The sequence below is a fragment of the Podarcis cretensis genome, assembly GCF_951804945.1.
Source record: "Podarcis cretensis genome assembly, chromosome: 15".
NCBI classification, from domain to species: Eukaryota; Metazoa; Chordata; class Lepidosauria; order Squamata; family Lacertidae; genus Podarcis; species Podarcis cretensis.
This window is the reverse complement of record NC_137185.1, coordinates 1,332,534-1,350,752: the sequence shown is the minus strand read 5'-3', so window position 1 is coordinate 1,350,752 and position 18,219 is coordinate 1,332,534. Positions and strand designations below refer to the sequence as shown.

The window sequence follows — 18,219 nt, the reverse complement described above, 5'->3', positions numbered from 1 at the left end:
CTAGGACACACTAGTGTTGTTCAAGGCCCATGTAGTGATGTTAAACTCTCAGGAATAATCTTTTGGAGAATATTCTTGATTAATGAGAATATTAGAGAAATTCATTTAAAATAGGAGAATATTCATTTTAATGCATTGAAAATGATATTTTAATAATTGAAAATGGTATAATTAGTTAATATAGTTGATAAATAAAACTATATGCATACATATAAAAAGAAGCCATTAACATTAAATGTATTATCATTATATGATAATATATTTCAGTATGTCAGTCTCTGGTAAATGGCACTTTGTACCATTGAATGGCACTGCAAAAACCAGTTACTGGCACTAAATAAAAATATAGAAACATTAATTGTTTAAATCAAGGCCACCTCACATAATTGTATAAGCCTAGGTACTTCTAAGTGTATAAAGTATTAAAGCTACTTTCTGTAAAAAAATAATAATCACACTGTATGGCCAAGGGTATAGAATTGCTAAGAATAAGGTGACACCAAAATAGAAAAAATGCTATTACATATAGTTAAAATACTTGCAAATTCAAATGTTCATCAAATTAAATGAATAACATTTTTAAAACTTAAAAAAAAAATGTTTTCTGTAGCTCACATTTTAGAACTGCCAGTGGTGAATGACACAATGCTCAGTAATGTAACTGGATAAAAAAAAATTGTTACTCATTACTTACACTGGCAGTGTCACAGCTTGACTTACTATTTACTAGATTTTTAAAAAGTGGATTGTAAAACTGGTTCTGACATTAGAATTTACAGTTTGTAAACTGGAGAATTTTCTAGCAGAGAATATTCTCAAGAATATTCTCATTTTCAAGAATATTCTCACCTCACCTCACTAGGCCCATGCAGAACTTGCCATTAGAAACAGCATTACGTAGGTAACAACTAGAGCTCAGAGAAGAGGCTGCCTGCTGCAGCTCTGGAGGTTTTCACGCTCTGGGGTTGCCTCCTTCCAATTTCTCCCAGTGATGAGCCACACTAGAATCATTTGACCTTGGAAGAAGCTTCCCGTTGCATCTCTGTGCAACTCACTGGCCTCAGAACAGAGATCCATGGGTACAGGCCCCTCTTACGAGTGACTGGTTTCTTTCACATGCCAAATCGAAACATGTTGGATCAAACCCCCCCCCCCAAAAAAAAATATAACTCTACCGCTTCTAGCTAAATTGGGGAGGACGCGACTGACTTCCTTCCTTTTGCCTTTACCCACAATGCAAAATTGTGAGAGAGCCTGGTTGCTGGTTGGCCAGAGGGCAGGAGAGGTGTGCTCTGTGGCCAGCAGGTAATGCTGGGGCAGGTGCATTCCTCAGGTTAGGTGGCCTTCTGCATCTGGGAGACTCTGACCCAGAGGAGGTGTGTTGTGGCATCCTGTGGGCTGGGGCAGATACCTTTGCCAGCCTTCTTAAGGGGAGGGGGATCTCCCCTTCACCCCCCACCATGTGTGTATCTCTCTCTCTCTCTCTGTCTCTCTGCCTTAACTGTGAATGTTGCCTTGCTGTGTGTCCCTTGCGTAGCCTAACAGACTAACTGTTTTCTGTGATGCTGTCGCTGCTGCTGCTGTCCTGAAGCACTTTGTGTGTAGTCCACAGGGTCCGTTGGGGGGGGCTGGGGATTGGGGGGAATCCACAGCATGTGCAAATAATCACCCTAACACCTGTGGGGGCATCTCTGCCTCTGTAGGCACTAACAAGGAAAGGAGAAAGACGGGACTCTGGGTTTGCTGCCGGAGGAGCAGAGATCTGCAGCGGGTGGATGGATTTGGGTCTTTCTCCCTGCCCAAGGGTGGGGTTGCCATATCCTAGCCTTTGTTGTGCAGCTGGGCACTGCCCTGCCTTGCAAGATGATTGCCAGAATTTTACTAAAATTCAGGTAAATTCAATTTGTATCTTGCCTTTCCTCCCAAAGGAGCCCAAGGCGGCAAACACATCCGTAATTTAAAAGGAGAAAAAAACAGACCATTCGAGATAATAATTTTAATAGCGAAAATGCATTCTGAAACAGTTAAAAAGCGTACTCCCAGCCAGTGATTTGGGGAATGCCAGGAACAGTGTCGTTTGGCCAACAACACAAATATTCTATAATGCCTCTTGAAAGTCAGCAGAGAAGCACGCCTCAGCAGGGAGGGCATTCTGCAGATTGGGAGCCACCACAGAATAGGCACTGCCGTGGGTCAACATCAGCCAGACAGCCCCAGGGTACAAATGTCAAAGCCATTCAAGAATAAAAAAAATCCTTCCAGTAGCACCTTAGAGATCAACTAAGTTTGTTATTGGTATGAGCTTTCGTGTGCGTGCACACTTCTTCAGATCTGTATCTGAAGAAGTGTGCATGCACACGAAAGCTCATACCAATAACAAATTTAGTTGGTCTCTAAGGTGCTACTGGAAGGATTTTTTAAATTTTGTTTTGACTACGGCAGAGCAACACGGCTACCTACCTATAACCATTCAAGAATAATATATATATTTTTTAAATGTAAACCAGTGAAGGCTTAAGATCAAAAGCAAAACCACCTCAGCTGCCGTTACAAAAAGAAAAAGCAGGGTTTCCCCGATCCCAGTGAAAGCGTGATGAGAAAAAGGGCCCTTTAAACCTGCTATACAGGTGAACAGAGCAGAGCAGTCCAGGGTAGGGATGATGCTTTCATAATTGGGAAGTCCTTTGGGGAGGGTGTGTGTGTGTGTTGTGGGTTGTACCCAGAGTAGGGCAGGTTCTTTGGGGGCAACGGTGGCCTTGGCTCAGCATTGCCTCCTTCAAATACCCGGCCCCTCTTGCCTGGCCCCAAGATGCAACCCCCACCCCGGAGTCCCGTCTTTCCTCCTTGGCAAATTCTGGTGTTCTCTTGCTCTCTGGTAACCACCACCTTTGTGTGTTTGCTGTCCTACCTTTATTTATCACTGTTCAGACTGTCTTTGGAGGTTATGACCATCCTTTGTCGCTGTGAGAATATTGAGACGTCGGAGGGGGTCCCACTGTACGTAACGGGGGTCGCACAGGTAATAATCTGCCCACTTCTAACCTCTTGTCCCTAACCGGTCTCCTTCTCTCCATTCTTTCTCACGCAGCGGCAGAGCAGCAAGCAGCGACTGTGGCGGCACAAGGACTTGAGGGCTTGCTCTTTTTAATATATTTTTTCCTTTCTCTCGCGGCCGCTCTCGGCACCAGCCCTTTCTCTCTCCTTCGCCTTCCTCCTCCCCCTTGTCTCTGGCTCTTGCTACCTGCTGTTGCACCCCATGGTAATGGAGAGGGAGAGAGAGAGAGATGCATGCAAAAGCTCTTCCAAAATTCTCACAGGGTTCTGGGAACATGGCTAGCATCCGCTCGTCCACCCCCTCCGCCCCCCCCCCGCCATTGCCACATCCCCCTGCTTCACCAGCCTCGCACAGGGACAGGAAGGCAGCTCTGGGAGAGGGGGAGAGAGAGAGAGAGAGAGAGAGAGAGAGAGAGAGAGAGAGAGAGGAAAGAGGGGCCTAGGATCCTACCCCTTAGGGACATAGCAGACTTCCTGGGCCAGTCCGAGAGCAGGCTGTCCTGTGGCACCTGAAATGTGTCAGGAAAAATGTATTCCTTCGCCCCCACCAAGGGCAGATCACTCTGGGCTGGATGCACCAACCTTCTGACTCGCTGCAAAGCATCTTCCTAGCCGTGATTGACAGCAGCTCTCCAGCGTTTCTGGCAGAGAAGGGTCTTCCCTGCCACATCTCTAAGTTTGGGGGGCTGCCTCCATGCAAAGCAGGTGCTCTGCACCCCCGTCAGTAGTAGGGTGTTTGGTTGGCTAAGTCAACTCTATGAGCTGAACACACCACCCATCAGGTGAAAAGCACACACCTGCCAGGTGTGTTTGCTTCTCTGAAGATTCGATCCCAACCTCCCCCAGCCAGGGCTGGCCCTCCAGGCATTGCTTCCAGCTTCCCTGACCATTGGCCATGCTGGCTGCCCACTCTGATGGGACTTGGGAGTCCAGCAACAATGGCAGGGCACCTGGCCAGAGGAAGGTTGATAACAACTATACTCGGTCCCTTTCTCTTCCCTCCAGGGACATAGTATAACCGTGGAGGGAATCAGATGTTTCCACCTAGGCAGCAGAAGGCCCTCTGTAGTCTGTGACAGGCCCACCTGCCTTCTGTAGTACCATGTCCAGAGGGATCAGAGCAGCCTTCCTCAGCCCAGGCGATGTGGACTACAGTTCCCATCAGCCCCCCACCGAGCCAGTGCAGCTATATGATGATGCTGGCGCTGGTGGGAGCTGTAGTCCAGAACACCTGGAAGGCACCAGGTTGGCAAAGCCCGGGTGGCAGAGCCTGTCATGGTGTGTATGCGTTTTTTTAAAAATACATTTGTGTGTCTCATTAAGCCAAGATTAAAAGAAAGCTTGTGTATGAAACCTCTCCCACAGCTCAGCTCATAGGGACAAAAGCCAGTCCAAATAGGGGTGGCTTTTAAATCCTAACTCCCCAAAGATTTTCCTCCACCTCGGAGGAAACCCAATATTTCCCCCACATCTAGACAGTCTCCAAGGGTGACCCCAGCACACTACAGTAGCCTAGCCTCAGCCTCACAGGGGGTCCTTCCTTGCCTTTTGATGATGCTCAGGTGCATAAACCAACCAACATCCCAGGGGCCTTTTTTAAAAGCCTGCTTCCTCAGTCCTTTGCCCAGGCAGCTTCCAGTGCTGACCTTCTGTGTGGACACCCTAGGGTGCTTCAGGCAGGCAGCTGTCCTTCTGAGGCCTGAGAAGCAGGAGGGGCCGCCCTCCTCCTGGGAGGGGAAACCTCTCAGTGGGACCCCTTTGTGTTTACCTGGTCCATGTGGCTTCAAGGCTTTTCTCCACTGGCTTCCAACACAGCCAAGCGGCCCTCGTTTTTTTAGGGCTGGGGGTGGGGGAGGGAGCCCCCTCTAATTTTTTGTCCAGGCAGCCGTACATCTTGCATCTGCATTACCTGGGAGGAAAGCAGCAGGTGGCCCCGAGCCACGGGGGAAGAGAGCTGAGCCTGTTACCTGGAAACGTGCCAATGTTTTACGTTTTTTGGCAGGATTTCCCTAGAGATAATGACGTTACAGCCCAGGTGCGAGGACGTAGAGACGGCGGAGGGGGTAGCTTTAACTGTCACAGGTGTGGCCCAGGTACAGTAACTTGAAAACACCTCCTTTCAGGAATGCATGCCTCTGTAACCCTTCCTGGTCTCTCCCTCCCAGGAGGCCGCTCTAGCCCAGGGGAGCGAGAGAGGCGCTGTCTGCTCCGAAAACACCAGCCTTTTGTTCGATAGCTGATTCTCACCCCACCCCCCACCGCCAGTTCACCGCTGCATGGTCCCGTCCCCCCACAAGGCCCTTGCTTCTCTCCCACCTGGGCAGCAGAGGGCGCTGTTGCCACTTGTGAAAAAGCCACAGGCACCCCTGCTCCTGGGCTGTTGCACTGCCACCCTCCGTCCGAACTCATGCTGGTCTGGAATATTTCTTCGGTGTTTTCTCCCCCTACATATGCAGATGTTCTGATGGTGGCAGGCCTGAAACCACAGCGAGCTACTGGTTTTCCTGGAGGGCCTCTTTGGAGCAGAGTGGGGTGAGCTGGCCCCACTCACCCCTGTGTCGCTGTTGTTTCCCAAAGGCAGTAGCTAGCCAAAAAACAACAACCTTGCCCCAGCTTCTGCTCCTTCCATGGACCCCTTAGGTTTGGCCCAGTCATCTGGTCTACCGCAGGGATGGGGGCACCCCTGTTGCCCACCAAAGGTCACTGGGCTACCATCACCCCAGACCTGGCCCAGCTCCTGAGGTGGTGCTTCGTCCACCCTCTGTCTCTGGAGTGCCGCTGGGTGCAGGGTCATCGCAGCAGTGGAGCCATTTTGCAGCCAGAAACGTCGCAAGCTTAGCAAGACACTCAGCCCTCCCACCCCGCAAAAACCAGCTAACTCATTCCGAGTCTGGTTTTCTGCAGTTTTCTTCCATAGGCAAGCACCCACAAATGCCAGAGGTGCAAGCCCCCTTTTTAAAAATGGGTGTGAGGCAGAGGGCCTTCTTGGTAGAGGCGTCTGCCCTCGCATCGGATGTCAAACAGATAATGAACTATATTAATTTTAGAAGATATATGGAGGCAGCCCTGTACAGGGAAGTTTTTAACGTTTGAGGCTTTATTGTGTTTTTAATACTGTGCTGAGAGCCAACCAGAGTGACTGGGGCAACCCAGGCAGATGAGTGGCCTATAAATAATAAAAGTATTATTATTAAATTATTATTACTTCAGCCATGCTTGTCCAGCAGGAACTTCCCTTGAACAGGGACCTGAACATCGTGGCTAATCTCCACGGTCTTATTGGGAAGTCGAAGGGAAGGTCCATAACTCAGTGAGCAGAGCATCCGCTTTGCATGCAGAAGATTCAGCCTCCACCTGCATCTCCAGGCTGGGGAGAATATCCCAGTCTTGAAATCCTGGAGAGCCATTGCTGCCGGTCAGTGCAAGCAGTACTGAGGTCGATGGACCCAGGGGTCTGAGTCTAAGGCAGCTTCCTGTGTCCCTGCGGTGCTTTGTGATTCCCACCGCTCACCCCACCCCACCCTGGCCCCTTTTATAGTTCCAGGAGGAGCAAAGTGGCAGGGTGAGGCTGGAAGCTTCCCAAAAGCACCCTCCCGTCTTATTTTCAGGGAATAGGGACGTGGATTTCAGGCAGGCCGATAGAACGGGGGGCGGGAGATTCAGCTGATGGCGTCCTGTCAGCAGAAGCCCTGCCCAAGGGCTGGCACAATGAGGCTTCCACCCCCCCTCCTTTCCCCACGTTCCCCACCCCAATTGGCTCTTGGAAGAGTGGTCAAGAGAACCCGCAGTGCAGAGGGGGCAGAGGAGAGCAGGGATTGTTTGGTGGGGCAAGTAAATATGCTTGCCCTGGTGGAAGTTTCTCCTTAATAAGGCGTTGGAATTCCTCCCATCACATCTGTCTCCTCTCCCTTTCCCCCCCTGTTGTTATTTTTGAGTTTTCTCTGGGGTTGTGCGATGTGGCGATGAACTCCTGGCTTCCCCAATTAAAACAGCTGTAGGATTTTTATTTTTAAAAAGTTCATTGCCTTCGTAATCCCGTAATGTGTTAACATTAATAAAGCCTCTATCTCCTGCTATTTTACATATATTTTATTAAGCCTGCTGGCCAGTTCACATTTTTTATTTGCTTTTTAATTTTTTTAAAAAAAACTCCTCCTGGGAATGTTTTTTTCTTTCTCTTTCTGTGCCATTTGGGTGCATTCTCTTTCCTACCAGGCCAGACGAGAAAAGGAATTATGAGGTTGTATCTGATGTTATTTCTGCTCAGAGTACAGCAACTGAAGTGACAGGAATGACTGAATGAGATGCATCAGTTTAATAGGTCTGCTCTGAGCAGAATCTAGTTGGCTAGAACCCCTAAAGGCGGGGGGTGGGGGGAGAGACTTGAACCTTAGGAGCGGCCCCAGGATGGGAGAGTGAAATTATGTCCAGCCTACACAGACATACCGGCTTACTTCCTTCCTGGTGGATAACCTGCAGAGTCCAGTACAGACTACCACCACCCAAACTTCCCTGGCTCATTTTTTGCAGTTGGGATAAACAGCTACCCCCTTCCTGACGATATCAAGCGGCGCTTGCAATCCCCAAACGGAGTAATCAGCTGAAACAGTTACAAGAGAGGCCTGCTGGCTTTGCACCAGCTTGTACCATCCGCTGAGGTCCAGCGCCGAGGGCCTTCTGGCGGTTCCCTCATTGCAAGAAGTGAGGTTACAGGGAACCAGGCAGAGGGCCTTCTCAGTAGTGGCGCCCGCCCTGTGGAACGCCCTCCCTTCAGATTTGAAGGAAATAAGCAGCTATCTTCTCTTTAAAAGACATCTGAAGGCAGCCCTGTTTAGGGAAGTTTTTAATATTTGATGCTGTATTGTTTTTAACACTTGATTGGGAGCCGCCCAGAGTGGCTGGGGAAACTCAGCCAGGTGGGCGGGGTATAAATAATAAATTATTATTAATTGTGAAAGAGAAAGAAAAGCACTCAGGTGATCTGGCCAGCCTGTTTACCCTTGAGAGCTGAGAAATTTAAGGAAATGACTTTTCGGAAGAGAGGGGGTGGGTGGGTGGGTGGGAGAGCAGAAGCAAGTTCGCATACATTCTGACATTATGATGCCAAACCTTCTGAATTGGTCATTGGTGCTTTTGAGCTCCATGTGCAATGGGTTGATGCCTCAGTTGCCTCCCTCTGGCAGGAGCGAGAGGGGGGTGGGCTCCTGGTTTTCCTTACAGCAGGTGGGGACCCTGTGGCCCTCCAGCTGTTGCTGGCCTCCAACTCCCAGGTTTCCAAGGGAATGATGGGAGCTGGTGCCCAGCAACATCTGGGGAGGGGTGGCGATGCCCCCACACCTGGCTTACAGCATGCCCTCCTCTTGGATGCAGAGCTAGGGTGCCGGGACCCCCAGAACTCGTGGTCTTGCTGCTTTGAGGCTGCTTCCTCTGGGGCCACCCATTCTGTTGGTTTGCTCTCCAGGATCAGGAACCGATGCAAAGAGTTTTAAAATCAGGTACAGGGCTCCCCTGCAGCCTGCCTCCTAACAAAAACTCCCGGTTTACTGCTGATGGGTATGAAGAGGGCTCCTGGTGACCTGATCCTTGTGGAGCAGAGCTGAGCTGAGTCACCCCAAGGGTGCCCCAGCGGTCACAGGCTCTGCTTCTGTCACTAGCCTATCACTTCATCGACCGTATTGGCCCCTTCGCGGCTCATGTCAAATGTCTTCTTCTTTTCTCTCTCTCTCTCTCTCTCTCTCTCTCTCTCTCTCTCTCTCTCTTTGCAGGTGAAAATCCTGACTGAGAGGGAGCTTCTTGCGGTGGCTTGTGAGCAGTTTCTGGGCAAGAACGTGCAGGATATCAAGAATGTGGTCCTCCAGACGCTGGAAGGGCACCTGCGCTCCATCCTAGGTGGGGGGCGTGGCTGGGGGGGGCGCCCTCTCTCGCTTCGCATAAACGTCTGGAAATAAGCGGCTGCAAGGATTGGTGTTCCCAACACTGTTTCAGTAGCTTTTTTTTGTCAAGGGGGGATACATACGTAAAAGCAACGCGGATATTAAATGCAATGTTACATATATTTAACTGCTTGGTCACATTCAAAATGTCGTAAATACACAGGTGGTGCTTTTATCGTGTGAAGTAGACTGTTTTTAATCTGAGGCAATGGCAGTCTTCAACTTCTTATGGAAGAGTAATGGAAGCTGTGGTATCTACAGTTCTAGGCCACATCCACAGAGGTCTTGTGTCCAGGTCAAGGGAAGTAATAGGACCATTCTATTCTGCCTTGGTCAGACCACACCTGAGGTGCTGTGTCCAGTTCTGGGCACCACAATTTAAGAAGGATGTTGACAGGCTGGAAGGTGGGCAGAGGAGGGAGACCGGGATGGTCAAGGGCCTGTAAACCACGCCTGATGAGGAGCAGTTGAGGGAGTTGGGTATGTTTAAACTGGGAAAGAGGAGATGGAGAGGAGACAGGATAGCCATCTTCCAATATATGAAGGGCTGTCCCATGGAAGAGTGAGCAAGATTGTTTCCCCCTGCTCTGGAAGGTAAGACTCGGACCAATGGGTTTGAGATTCCCACTAGACACCAGGAAGAACTTTCTGATGATAAGAGCTGTTTGACACTGGAATGAATTCCCCCTGCAAGTTTCCTTAATTGGAGGTTTTTAAGCAGAGGTTAGATGGCCATCTGTCATGGATGCTTTGAGATTCCTGCCTTGCAGAGGGCTGGACTAGATGACCCTTGGGGGTCCCTGAGCCAACTCTACAATTCTACGACTCTACAGGAGTGTCCCTATTTTCTTGTTGTAAAGAATTTTTTAATATATTTAGTGAGTTTTATCAAGCGTTCGCACATTGTAGAGCATGTTGGAACGTTTCCGTGCTTTGTTGCTTATTGATTATGTCAGGGTATTGTGATTGCCTGCAACTTAGGTAGAGAATGTTTTTAATTCCCTTCTAATTCCTTTTACATACGATTCCCCTGGGCATAATAAAAAAAGTACTGTTGAATTGCAATCCTTGCAACTTCAGTGTGCATGTGGCTGCCTGAGAAGAGCTAGCTAAACCCTTTGCTTCACGGGTAGCATAACATTGACCCCATCTGCGGTATTATATGTTTAAAGCAGCATTGCACCCCTTTAAACGTTCATGGTGCCCCCAAAGAACTCTGGGAGCTGCAGTCTGTTCAGGGTGCTGAGAGTTGTTAGGAGACCCCTGTTCGCCTCCCGCAGCTGCAATGCCCAGAGTGGTTTAACAGTCAATCCTTCCCAGGGAATGCTGGGAATGGTAGTTCTTTGAGGAGCATAGGGTTCTTCGGAACTACTCTGAGCACCCTTAATAAATTACACATCCCAAGATCTTTAGTAGGGAAGTCATGACCGTTGGAAGCAGTATGATGGCTGGTTTAGATGTTTAGTGCAGATGGGACCTTTCTTTCTGCTCACTTGGTTTGGCAGAAGCACATGCCATACGGGCGTCTCCTGGACTCCCTCCTTCGTAGCCACTTTGCCTCCGTCGTGCCAGACACCATCTTGTCTTCTGCCTTCCCCCTTCTGCAGGGACCTTGACCGTCGAGCAGATCTATCAGGACAGGGACCAATTTGCCAAGCTCGTGCGAGAAGTAGCTGCTCCTGATGTGGGCCGGATGGGCATTGAGATCCTGAGTTTCACTATCAAGGTACGAGCTGCGACCCTTTTTGAGTTAGCCCTCGCTGCCTCCTGTGGGAGGGAGTTCCGCAGTCTAACTCTGCGCTGCGTGAAGAAGTGCTTCCTTTTATCTGCTCTGACACTCCAACACGCAGGGGTTCTAGGATTACGAGAGAGGGAGGGAAACCTCCATCCAATGTCTCCATGCCAGATATCATTTTATATGCCTCTCGTCATGTCTGATCATCCGTTTCAATACTCCAGAAAGGCCTTTGTTGCTTAGTGGATTATTCAAAGACATAGGAAGCTGCCGTACACAGAGTCAGGCCATCTAGCTCAGTGCTGCCTGCACTAACTGGCAGCAGCAGCTGTCCAAGGGGTCTCTCCCAGCTCTACCCTGAGATGCCATTGGGGATTGAACCCGGGGCCTTCTGCATGCTACACAGGGGCTCGGATGCTGAACTACGGCCCTTGACCTCGGAGAGGCAGGGAAGTTCCCGGTCTGCATTCCTGTCCGCTGAGCTACGTCTCTCTCTCTCTCTCTCTCTCTCTCTCTCTCTCTCTCTCTCATATTTCCTGAATGGAGCAATTTCTCTCCTCCCCGCGCAGGATGTCTACGATAAAGTCAGCTACCTGAGCTCCCTAGGGAAGACCCAGACCGCCGTGGTGCAGAGAGACGCTGACATCGGAGTGGCCGAGGCAGAGCGAGACGCCGGCATCCGGGTACGTCAAATGGCGCAGGAGGAGAGGAGAGGCCCGTCTTAGGTTCCTGCCCAGGCTCCAGCATCACTCTGAGCGTGGTCAGCTGACCTCTGCCTTCTGACTGTTTTCCTCCTGCAGGAGGCAGAATACAAGAGAGAAATGTTGGATGTGAAGTTCATGGCAGACACCAAGGTAGCCGACTCGAAGCGTGCCTTTGAAATGCAGAAAGCCGCCTTCAGCCAAGAGATCAACATAAAGGTGCGTGGAGAGGGTTGGGACTCAGAGGAGTGCTTTGGGGCTTCAGTAGAAAAGACTTTCTAACTTCTGGGGTGGGTAGGTGGGTGGGTGTAGGAGCCATCAGCCAGAGTGTTCACCAACCACCAAGGTGTTTGAGAAATTGGTTGTCTGAGATGGCTTCGCACGGCTCCTGCCTGCCCACAGCAGAGACACAATACTGGGTGGTGTGCAGGCAGGATAAAAATTGGGAAGTGGTTTCGATGACAAAAGGGAAGAATAAATAGGTTGTAGAGCGGAGACCTGGAAGAGGAGGCTAGTTGAGTTCCAGGCCCCAAGTTCCAGGTGTTAATATTAGTATATAAAGCCTTTAAAAACTTGAGACCAGCTTACCTGTGAAATCACCCTTTCCCATATGCACCCACTCAACCTGCTTTGATTGGTGGAACTGACTCTGTTACAGGCACTATATATTCCCTGTTCTGCATTTGTAAGAACTCAGTCTTTTAGTGGGGCAGCACCTGCACTTTGGAACTCCCTGCCTATTGACACCAGGCAGGCAAGGAGTCTTTAGGCCCCTGCTATGAATTCTTGTTTTGACAAGCCTGCACTGACGTTTAGACACCTGATGCAAGTTCTAAACTGCTTTTAGTCTACAGTCCATTGCAACTTGAAAGTCTTAAGTTATTGTGGTTAATTCTTTTTATTGATAATTTATTGAGGTTGTTGTTTTTCACAGCCAAGTGACATATAAGTTAAAGTGAATTTACAGTTTGCAGAGAGGGGGTGAGGACATTGTCACACAAGGACAGGGGAATGTAGGATGCTGGTGTAACCCAGCCCTGAGCCTCAGAGTGACGTATAGGGCTCATCAGGACGAAGTGGGGGCTTTTTGTCAATTGCAGGCCATGTAACCTCCTTGTGGCCCCTTCCCCATCTCTTTGCAGACGGCGCAGGCCCAGCTGGCATACGAGCTGCAAGGAGCCAAAGAGCAGCAGAAGATCCGCCAAGAGGAGATCGAGATTGAGGTCGTGCAGCGCCGGAAGCAGATTGACGTTGAGGAACAGGAGGTCATCCGCATGGACAAGGAGCTCATCGCCACTGTCAAGTTGCCAGCGGAAGCAGAGGCGCACCGCATGCAGGAGATTGCCGAGGGAGAGAAGTGAGTGGGGCTGCAGGGTGGGATTTCCCTTCCTTAGGGGGCCTTGCGCAGCCAGAGGGGCCTGGGGATGTGTCCCCAAGTAAAACTTCCCATGGACCCCCCTGTGAGAACTTTTGCTTTGCGGAGGGGCTGGAAAGCCCCTGCCCTGAGCCACCGCTGGAGGAGGCGTCCCACTCTTAGGCCTTGTGTGCCCCACATCCTGGGGGAACATCTCTGACCAAGCTCTCTCCCTCTCAAGGGTGAAGCAGGTGCTGATCGCTCGGGCCGAAGGGGAGAAGATCCGCAAGATCGGAGAGGCAGAGGCCCTGGTGATCGAGGCCATTGGCAAAGCGGAGGCTGAGAAGATGAAGCTCAAGGCAGAGGCCTACCAGCAGTATGGGGAGGCAGCCAAGATAGCCTTGGTCCTGGACACCCTGCCCCAGGTGAGGAGGCTGATGGGGATGGGGGGGGGAAGCTGCCTGCGTCCCTGCCTCTCTCCCCCTGGGGCCTGCGCCTGGATCCTGACACACTGCCTTCTCTCTCTCTCTCTGTCCCTCTCAGATTGCTGCCAAGGTGGCTGCACCTCTCTCAAAGGTGGATGAAATCGTCATCCTCAGCGGGGAAAACAACAAGATGACTACGGATGTGAACCGGCTGCTGGCTGAGCTCCCTGCGTCCGTCCATGCCCTCACGGGGGTCGACCTCTCCAAGGTGAGGCAGGTGGGGCAGGCAGTGGTGTCTGCCTGCCCTTTGAAATATATATATATATATATATATATATATATATATATATATATATATTGCTTTTAATTTCTGCTTCTTTTCTTAACTGGAGCTCACAGCAGATGGGCCATTGGCCTGATCCAGCAGGCCCTTCTTTCTTTAATACCAGAGCTCATTGGAGCCACCGGTGAAGCTGAATGCTGGGGGGTTCAGGAGGGACGAAAGGGAGTCCTCATTTTCACAGCATATACTTAACACTAAATGTTGTGGCCGTCAATGCTATTGTTTTAGGTAGTCCAAACGAGTGGCTTTATTTTTATTACTGAATTAATTAATTTCCATACGGCCCTTCATCCGAGGATCATAGGGCAGTTTATAAGATAAAAACGTCAAAATACGCAGTATAGTAACAAACAGAGAAATAATAATTGCCGCACCACACAAAGGAGTGTTCTTGCCTGGCACCTAAAGATATGTAACAAGGGCAGCAGGTGAGCTTCCCTGGGGAGAGGATTGAGGAATTGTTTTGGAGGGTATGGCTGTTGGGCTACCAGCCACAATGTCCCTGTGGCAGTGTTAGAGACAGTACAGGTGAAACTCGAAAAATTAAAATATCGTGGAAAAGTTCATTTATTTCAGTAATTCAGCTTAAAAGGTGAAACAAATATATGAGATAGACTCATGACATGCAAAGCGAGATATGTCAAGCCTTTATTTGTTATAATTGTGATGATTATGGCGTACAGCTGATGAAAACCCCAAATTAACAATCTCAGAAAATTTGAATATTGTGAAAAGCTGCAATAGCTATTCAATCCATAACACCTGCAATGGGTTCCTGAGCCTTTAAAATGGTCTCTCAGTCTGGTTCAGTAGGAAGCACAATCCTGGGGAAGGCTGCTGACCTGACAGTTGTGCAGAAAGCCATCACTGAGACCCTCCGTAAGGAGGGAAAGCCTCAAAAGGTAATTGCAGAAGAAGTTGGATGTTCCCAAAGTCCTATATCAAAGCACATTAATGGAAAGTTATGCGGAAGGGGAAAGTGTGGAAGAAAAAGCTTCACCTGTAAATGCCCCTAAATGCCCGTTCCTGGGAACTGCAAGAGGGGAGAGGGTTGCTGTTGCGCCCAGGTCCAGCTTAGATGTTTCCTACAATGGGCATCTGTTTGGCCCCTGTGAGAACACAAGTTTGACCAGGCGGGCTCCCTTTGGTCTGATCCAGTAGGCTCTTCTGATGTTATATGCATTTGGATACATCTTAAGCTTCCACAACCAGATGGTTCCCAAGCTTAAGGAGCAGTTTTTTTGCCTACATTTGAGTGCCATTTTGAATTCCCCAGCGACGCTGAGTCCAGGCTGCCGATGAGTTTCCGGGCCCAATTAAAGCCTTAAACATTCAGGACTGCAATACCTCTCCCCATATGAACTGACCCAGACCCTGCAATTGTCACCAGAGGCCCTTCTGTGTGTGCCTCCTCTGCAAGGTGTCTGGAGGGTGGTGACACGACAACGGGGCCTTTTCTGCGGTGGCTCCCTGTTTGTGAGATGCTCTCATTATACACCTTTAGCTGTCAGGCAAAAACATTCCTCTTCAACCAGGCCTTGGGCTGATTAATGCTCGACAGCCTTTTAAATGTGTGGGGCTTTGGGGCGGGGCTTGTTCCTGCTTTGTCGTTTCTCTTTTAACTATTTATTTGTGCTTTTGTCCTGAGAACATTTGAGGGAAGGGTAGCATATAAACAAGTAAGAAGTTACGGGAAGGAGGAAACAGTCCCTGACGGCCTTTGTCCCGCCCTCTCTTCTCCCTCGCAGATCCCCCTCATTCAGAAAGCGACCGGAGCCCAGGCCTGAGAGGAGGCAAGCTGGTGAAGTGCCCCCCTCTCCTTCCATTTATGCACTTCCCACCGACTGCCGCAAACACTGCGAGCTCCTCTTCATCCGTGGAGACGGTGGGGGCTACTCTCGGGTGCCTTATATCTTTTTCGGGGGATCTGAGCGGGGCGCGTCCCCGCTAGTCCTTGCATTTCCAAGAGAGGTTTCCTTCTTTTGTAACCCCCCAGCCCCGCTCTGTGTCATGCTAGCCAACACTTTCTCCCCTCTCTTATCTGTGCTCTTGCAAAGTCTGTGCCTTGACCGACCGCTGCGCCGTTCTCGGGGCAGGGAGGACGCACCCCCAAATTGGGAGGAGGCCCGACGCTGGGCCCTGCTGCCCCAGTTGAGGAGAACTTCCCCCTTCCATATGCTTTTGTGCTACGGAGGGGACACGGCCCTTCAAGGCGCTGATGGGGGGGTGTCCCTGGCCACTGCTCCTCTTGGTGCCAATGGCGGATTGAGATTGAGCCATATCTGCCAGTGGGGTGCCCTGCGGTCCCTGCGCTCTTGGAGCTCCAAAGGGGGCAGGTGGTGGAGGGTGAAGGCCGCCATATTGTTACACGCCCGCTCAGCCCAACCCCTTGCCAGGACCTCAAGCCGTGGGCACCCGGCGGGCATCCCCGCAGCCCAGGGCCAAATCAATGCCACGACCTCTCGTTCCGCAGACGCCATGAACATATCTTGCTCGCCATCAGTCCGAATACACATACAACACACACAGTGCCTGATTTCTTCAGTGGTCCATCACGCCTGCCCTGCATCCACAGTTGGCAGGAACCTCAAGAACCCCTCTGGGCATCCTGCCTTCTGCTCCCGTGTCTTGCAGATGCCCGCCAGGCGGTGGTCAGCCTGCATATGCTCCCCGGGGCTCCTTCACCCACCCCTCCAGAACTAGAAAGGGAGAGGAAAGACTTGCACTGTGGCAAACTTGTCTGCTTTCTCCCTGAACCCTGGGAGAGAGGGAGCCGGTCTTGTATCCTAAGCTGGGAATTTCCAAGCAGTCCCTCCCTGCCCCACTGGCGAGAGGCCCTGGAGCCCATTGCCTGGCATTACCCTGTGTGCACTAGAATGGAAGGCACCTGCCTTCTGCACCTCTTGTCTCGCAAAACGCAGCCCCCTCTTTTTCCCCGCTCCTCTGTGCCGTAGAGATCCCCTTCTCCCTTTGCAATTTGCTACACGGTGCCCCCACCCTCCAGATGCAAACATGGCTCCATGACAGTTTGGGGGAGGTGCAGGAGGGCAGTGCAAGGCGCTCCCCCCCCCCTTTTGCAGGGTTTCTATGCACCTTCCTCCTCCCCAGTCTGTACTGTTCACACAAACGTCTGTACTGTTTATTATTCTTACATGCGAAGCGTGCCTGTTTGCTCTCCGCATGCGGGGGGGGGGTATCCCAGCCATGCTTTCTTGCAATTGCCTCCTGTGCAGACTGCTGCTGCTGCTGCATTTCAGAGCCCCCCCCCTCACTTTTTATACCCCACCTAAGTACTGTGAAGGAGGTGGGAGGGTGCCAATTTCTTTATTTTTATTTTATTCGGAGCAGGATCTGGGTTTGTGCCGCCAAAGGTTCAGTGTGGGGAGGCAGCAGAGGGGTTATTCGGGGGGGGGTCTGGAAGCTTGGGTGGAAGTGAGGGGTTCTTTGGGGCCCAAGCATGTTTCCCTCACCCCCCACCACACACAGAAAGGCCTGGGTGGTGCCCCTCTGTCAGCTTTCAGGGAGAGAGCACTGGATTCCTGTCCCCATTTTACCTTCCCTCTTCCCCCCACCCCCAGCATCACCTGCTCTCCTGCCCCCGCCCCACGCCACGCGTTCTCTGCATGGATATGTGGTGCATGACCGCCTGTGCCAGGATTCGCCGGGGGCCCCGTGTGCATCCCAAGTGTGAAATAATGTACAATAAAAAGTTATTGTGACCTCACCAGGCCGCCTTTGTCTCGTCTTTTTCCGTCCTGGTTTCCAAAGAGGAGACGGTGCAAGTGGGGGCCTCTCTGGGGTGGCCGGAACACCACTGCTGCTCTTGGGAGATACAGCGGGGCTCTCCCCTTGCCACTCTACCTGCTGTGGGTCTACAGGCATGGCTCAGCTTATTTTCACATTTCTATCCTGGGAGTCATTCCGGACTCACAGCTGTCCATGGAGGCGCAGGTCAATTCTGTATCCAGGGCGGCTGTCTACCAGGATGAGGCCCTCCCTGCTCGCAGACTGTCTCACCAGAGTGGTGCATGCTCTGGTTATCTCTCGCTTGGACTACTGCAATGCACTCTACGTGGGGCTACTTTTGAAGGTGACCCAGAAACTACAACTAATCCAGAATGCGGCAGCTAGACTGGTGACAGGGGGCGGCCGCCGAGACCACATAACACTGGTCTTGAAAGACCTACACTGGCTCCCAGGACGTTTCCGAGCATAATTCTGTTTCCTGCTTGGCAGGGGGTTGGACTCGATGGCCCTTGTGGTCTCTTCCAACTCTATGATTCTATGAATTCAAAGTGTTGGTGCTGACCTTTAAAGCCCTAAACGGCCTCAGTCCAGTATACCTGAAGGAGCATCTCCACCCCCATCATTCTGCCCGGACACTGAGGTCCAGCGCCGAGGGTCTTCTGGTGGTTCCCTCATTGCAAGAAGTGAGGTTACAGGAACCAGACAGAGGGCCTTCTTGGTGGTGGCGCCTGCCCTGTGGAACGCCCTAGTTATTTTTAAAGAGAAAAATAACTACCAGACTTTTAGAAGACATCTGAAGGCAGCCCTGTTTAGGGAAGCTTTTAATGTTTAATAGGTTATTGTATTTTAGGGTTCTGTTGGAAGCCGCCCAGAGTGGCTGGGGAAATCCAGCCAGATGGGTGGGGTATAAATAATAAATTATTATTA

The 18,219-nt window shown here is 50.8% G+C and overlaps 1 protein-coding gene across 3 annotated transcripts in view; it reads left to right on the top strand.

Moving 5' to 3' along the window:
• The window catches only part of FLOT2 (flotillin 2), a 30,024-nt gene extending 12,755 nt beyond the window's left edge, over positions 1 to 17,269 (top strand). Inside the window, exons 3-12 of one of the 3 annotated variants that reach the window (XM_079955762.1) lie at positions 2,929 to 2,997; positions 5,057 to 5,147; positions 8,820 to 8,943; positions 10,595 to 10,713; positions 11,292 to 11,405; positions 11,523 to 11,642; positions 12,566 to 12,780; positions 13,019 to 13,202; positions 13,321 to 13,470; positions 15,294 to 17,269. In XM_079955762.1, coding sequence (XP_079811888.1) covers positions 2,929 to 2,997; positions 5,057 to 5,147; positions 8,820 to 8,943; positions 10,595 to 10,713; positions 11,292 to 11,405; positions 11,523 to 11,642; positions 12,566 to 12,780; positions 13,019 to 13,202; positions 13,321 to 13,470; positions 15,294 to 15,332 — 1,225 coding nt within the window. In that variant the 3' untranslated portion in view covers positions 15,333 to 17,269. Of the gene's footprint in view, positions 1 to 2,928; positions 3,020 to 5,056; positions 5,148 to 8,819; positions 8,944 to 10,594; positions 10,714 to 11,291; positions 11,406 to 11,522; positions 11,643 to 12,565; positions 12,781 to 13,018; positions 13,203 to 13,320; positions 13,471 to 15,293 lie in introns of all 3 variants that reach the window. The other 2 variants (XM_079955760.1, XM_079955761.1) reach the window with 2 other exon arrangements.
• The last annotated feature ends 950 nt before the right edge of the window (positions 17,270 to 18,219 follow it).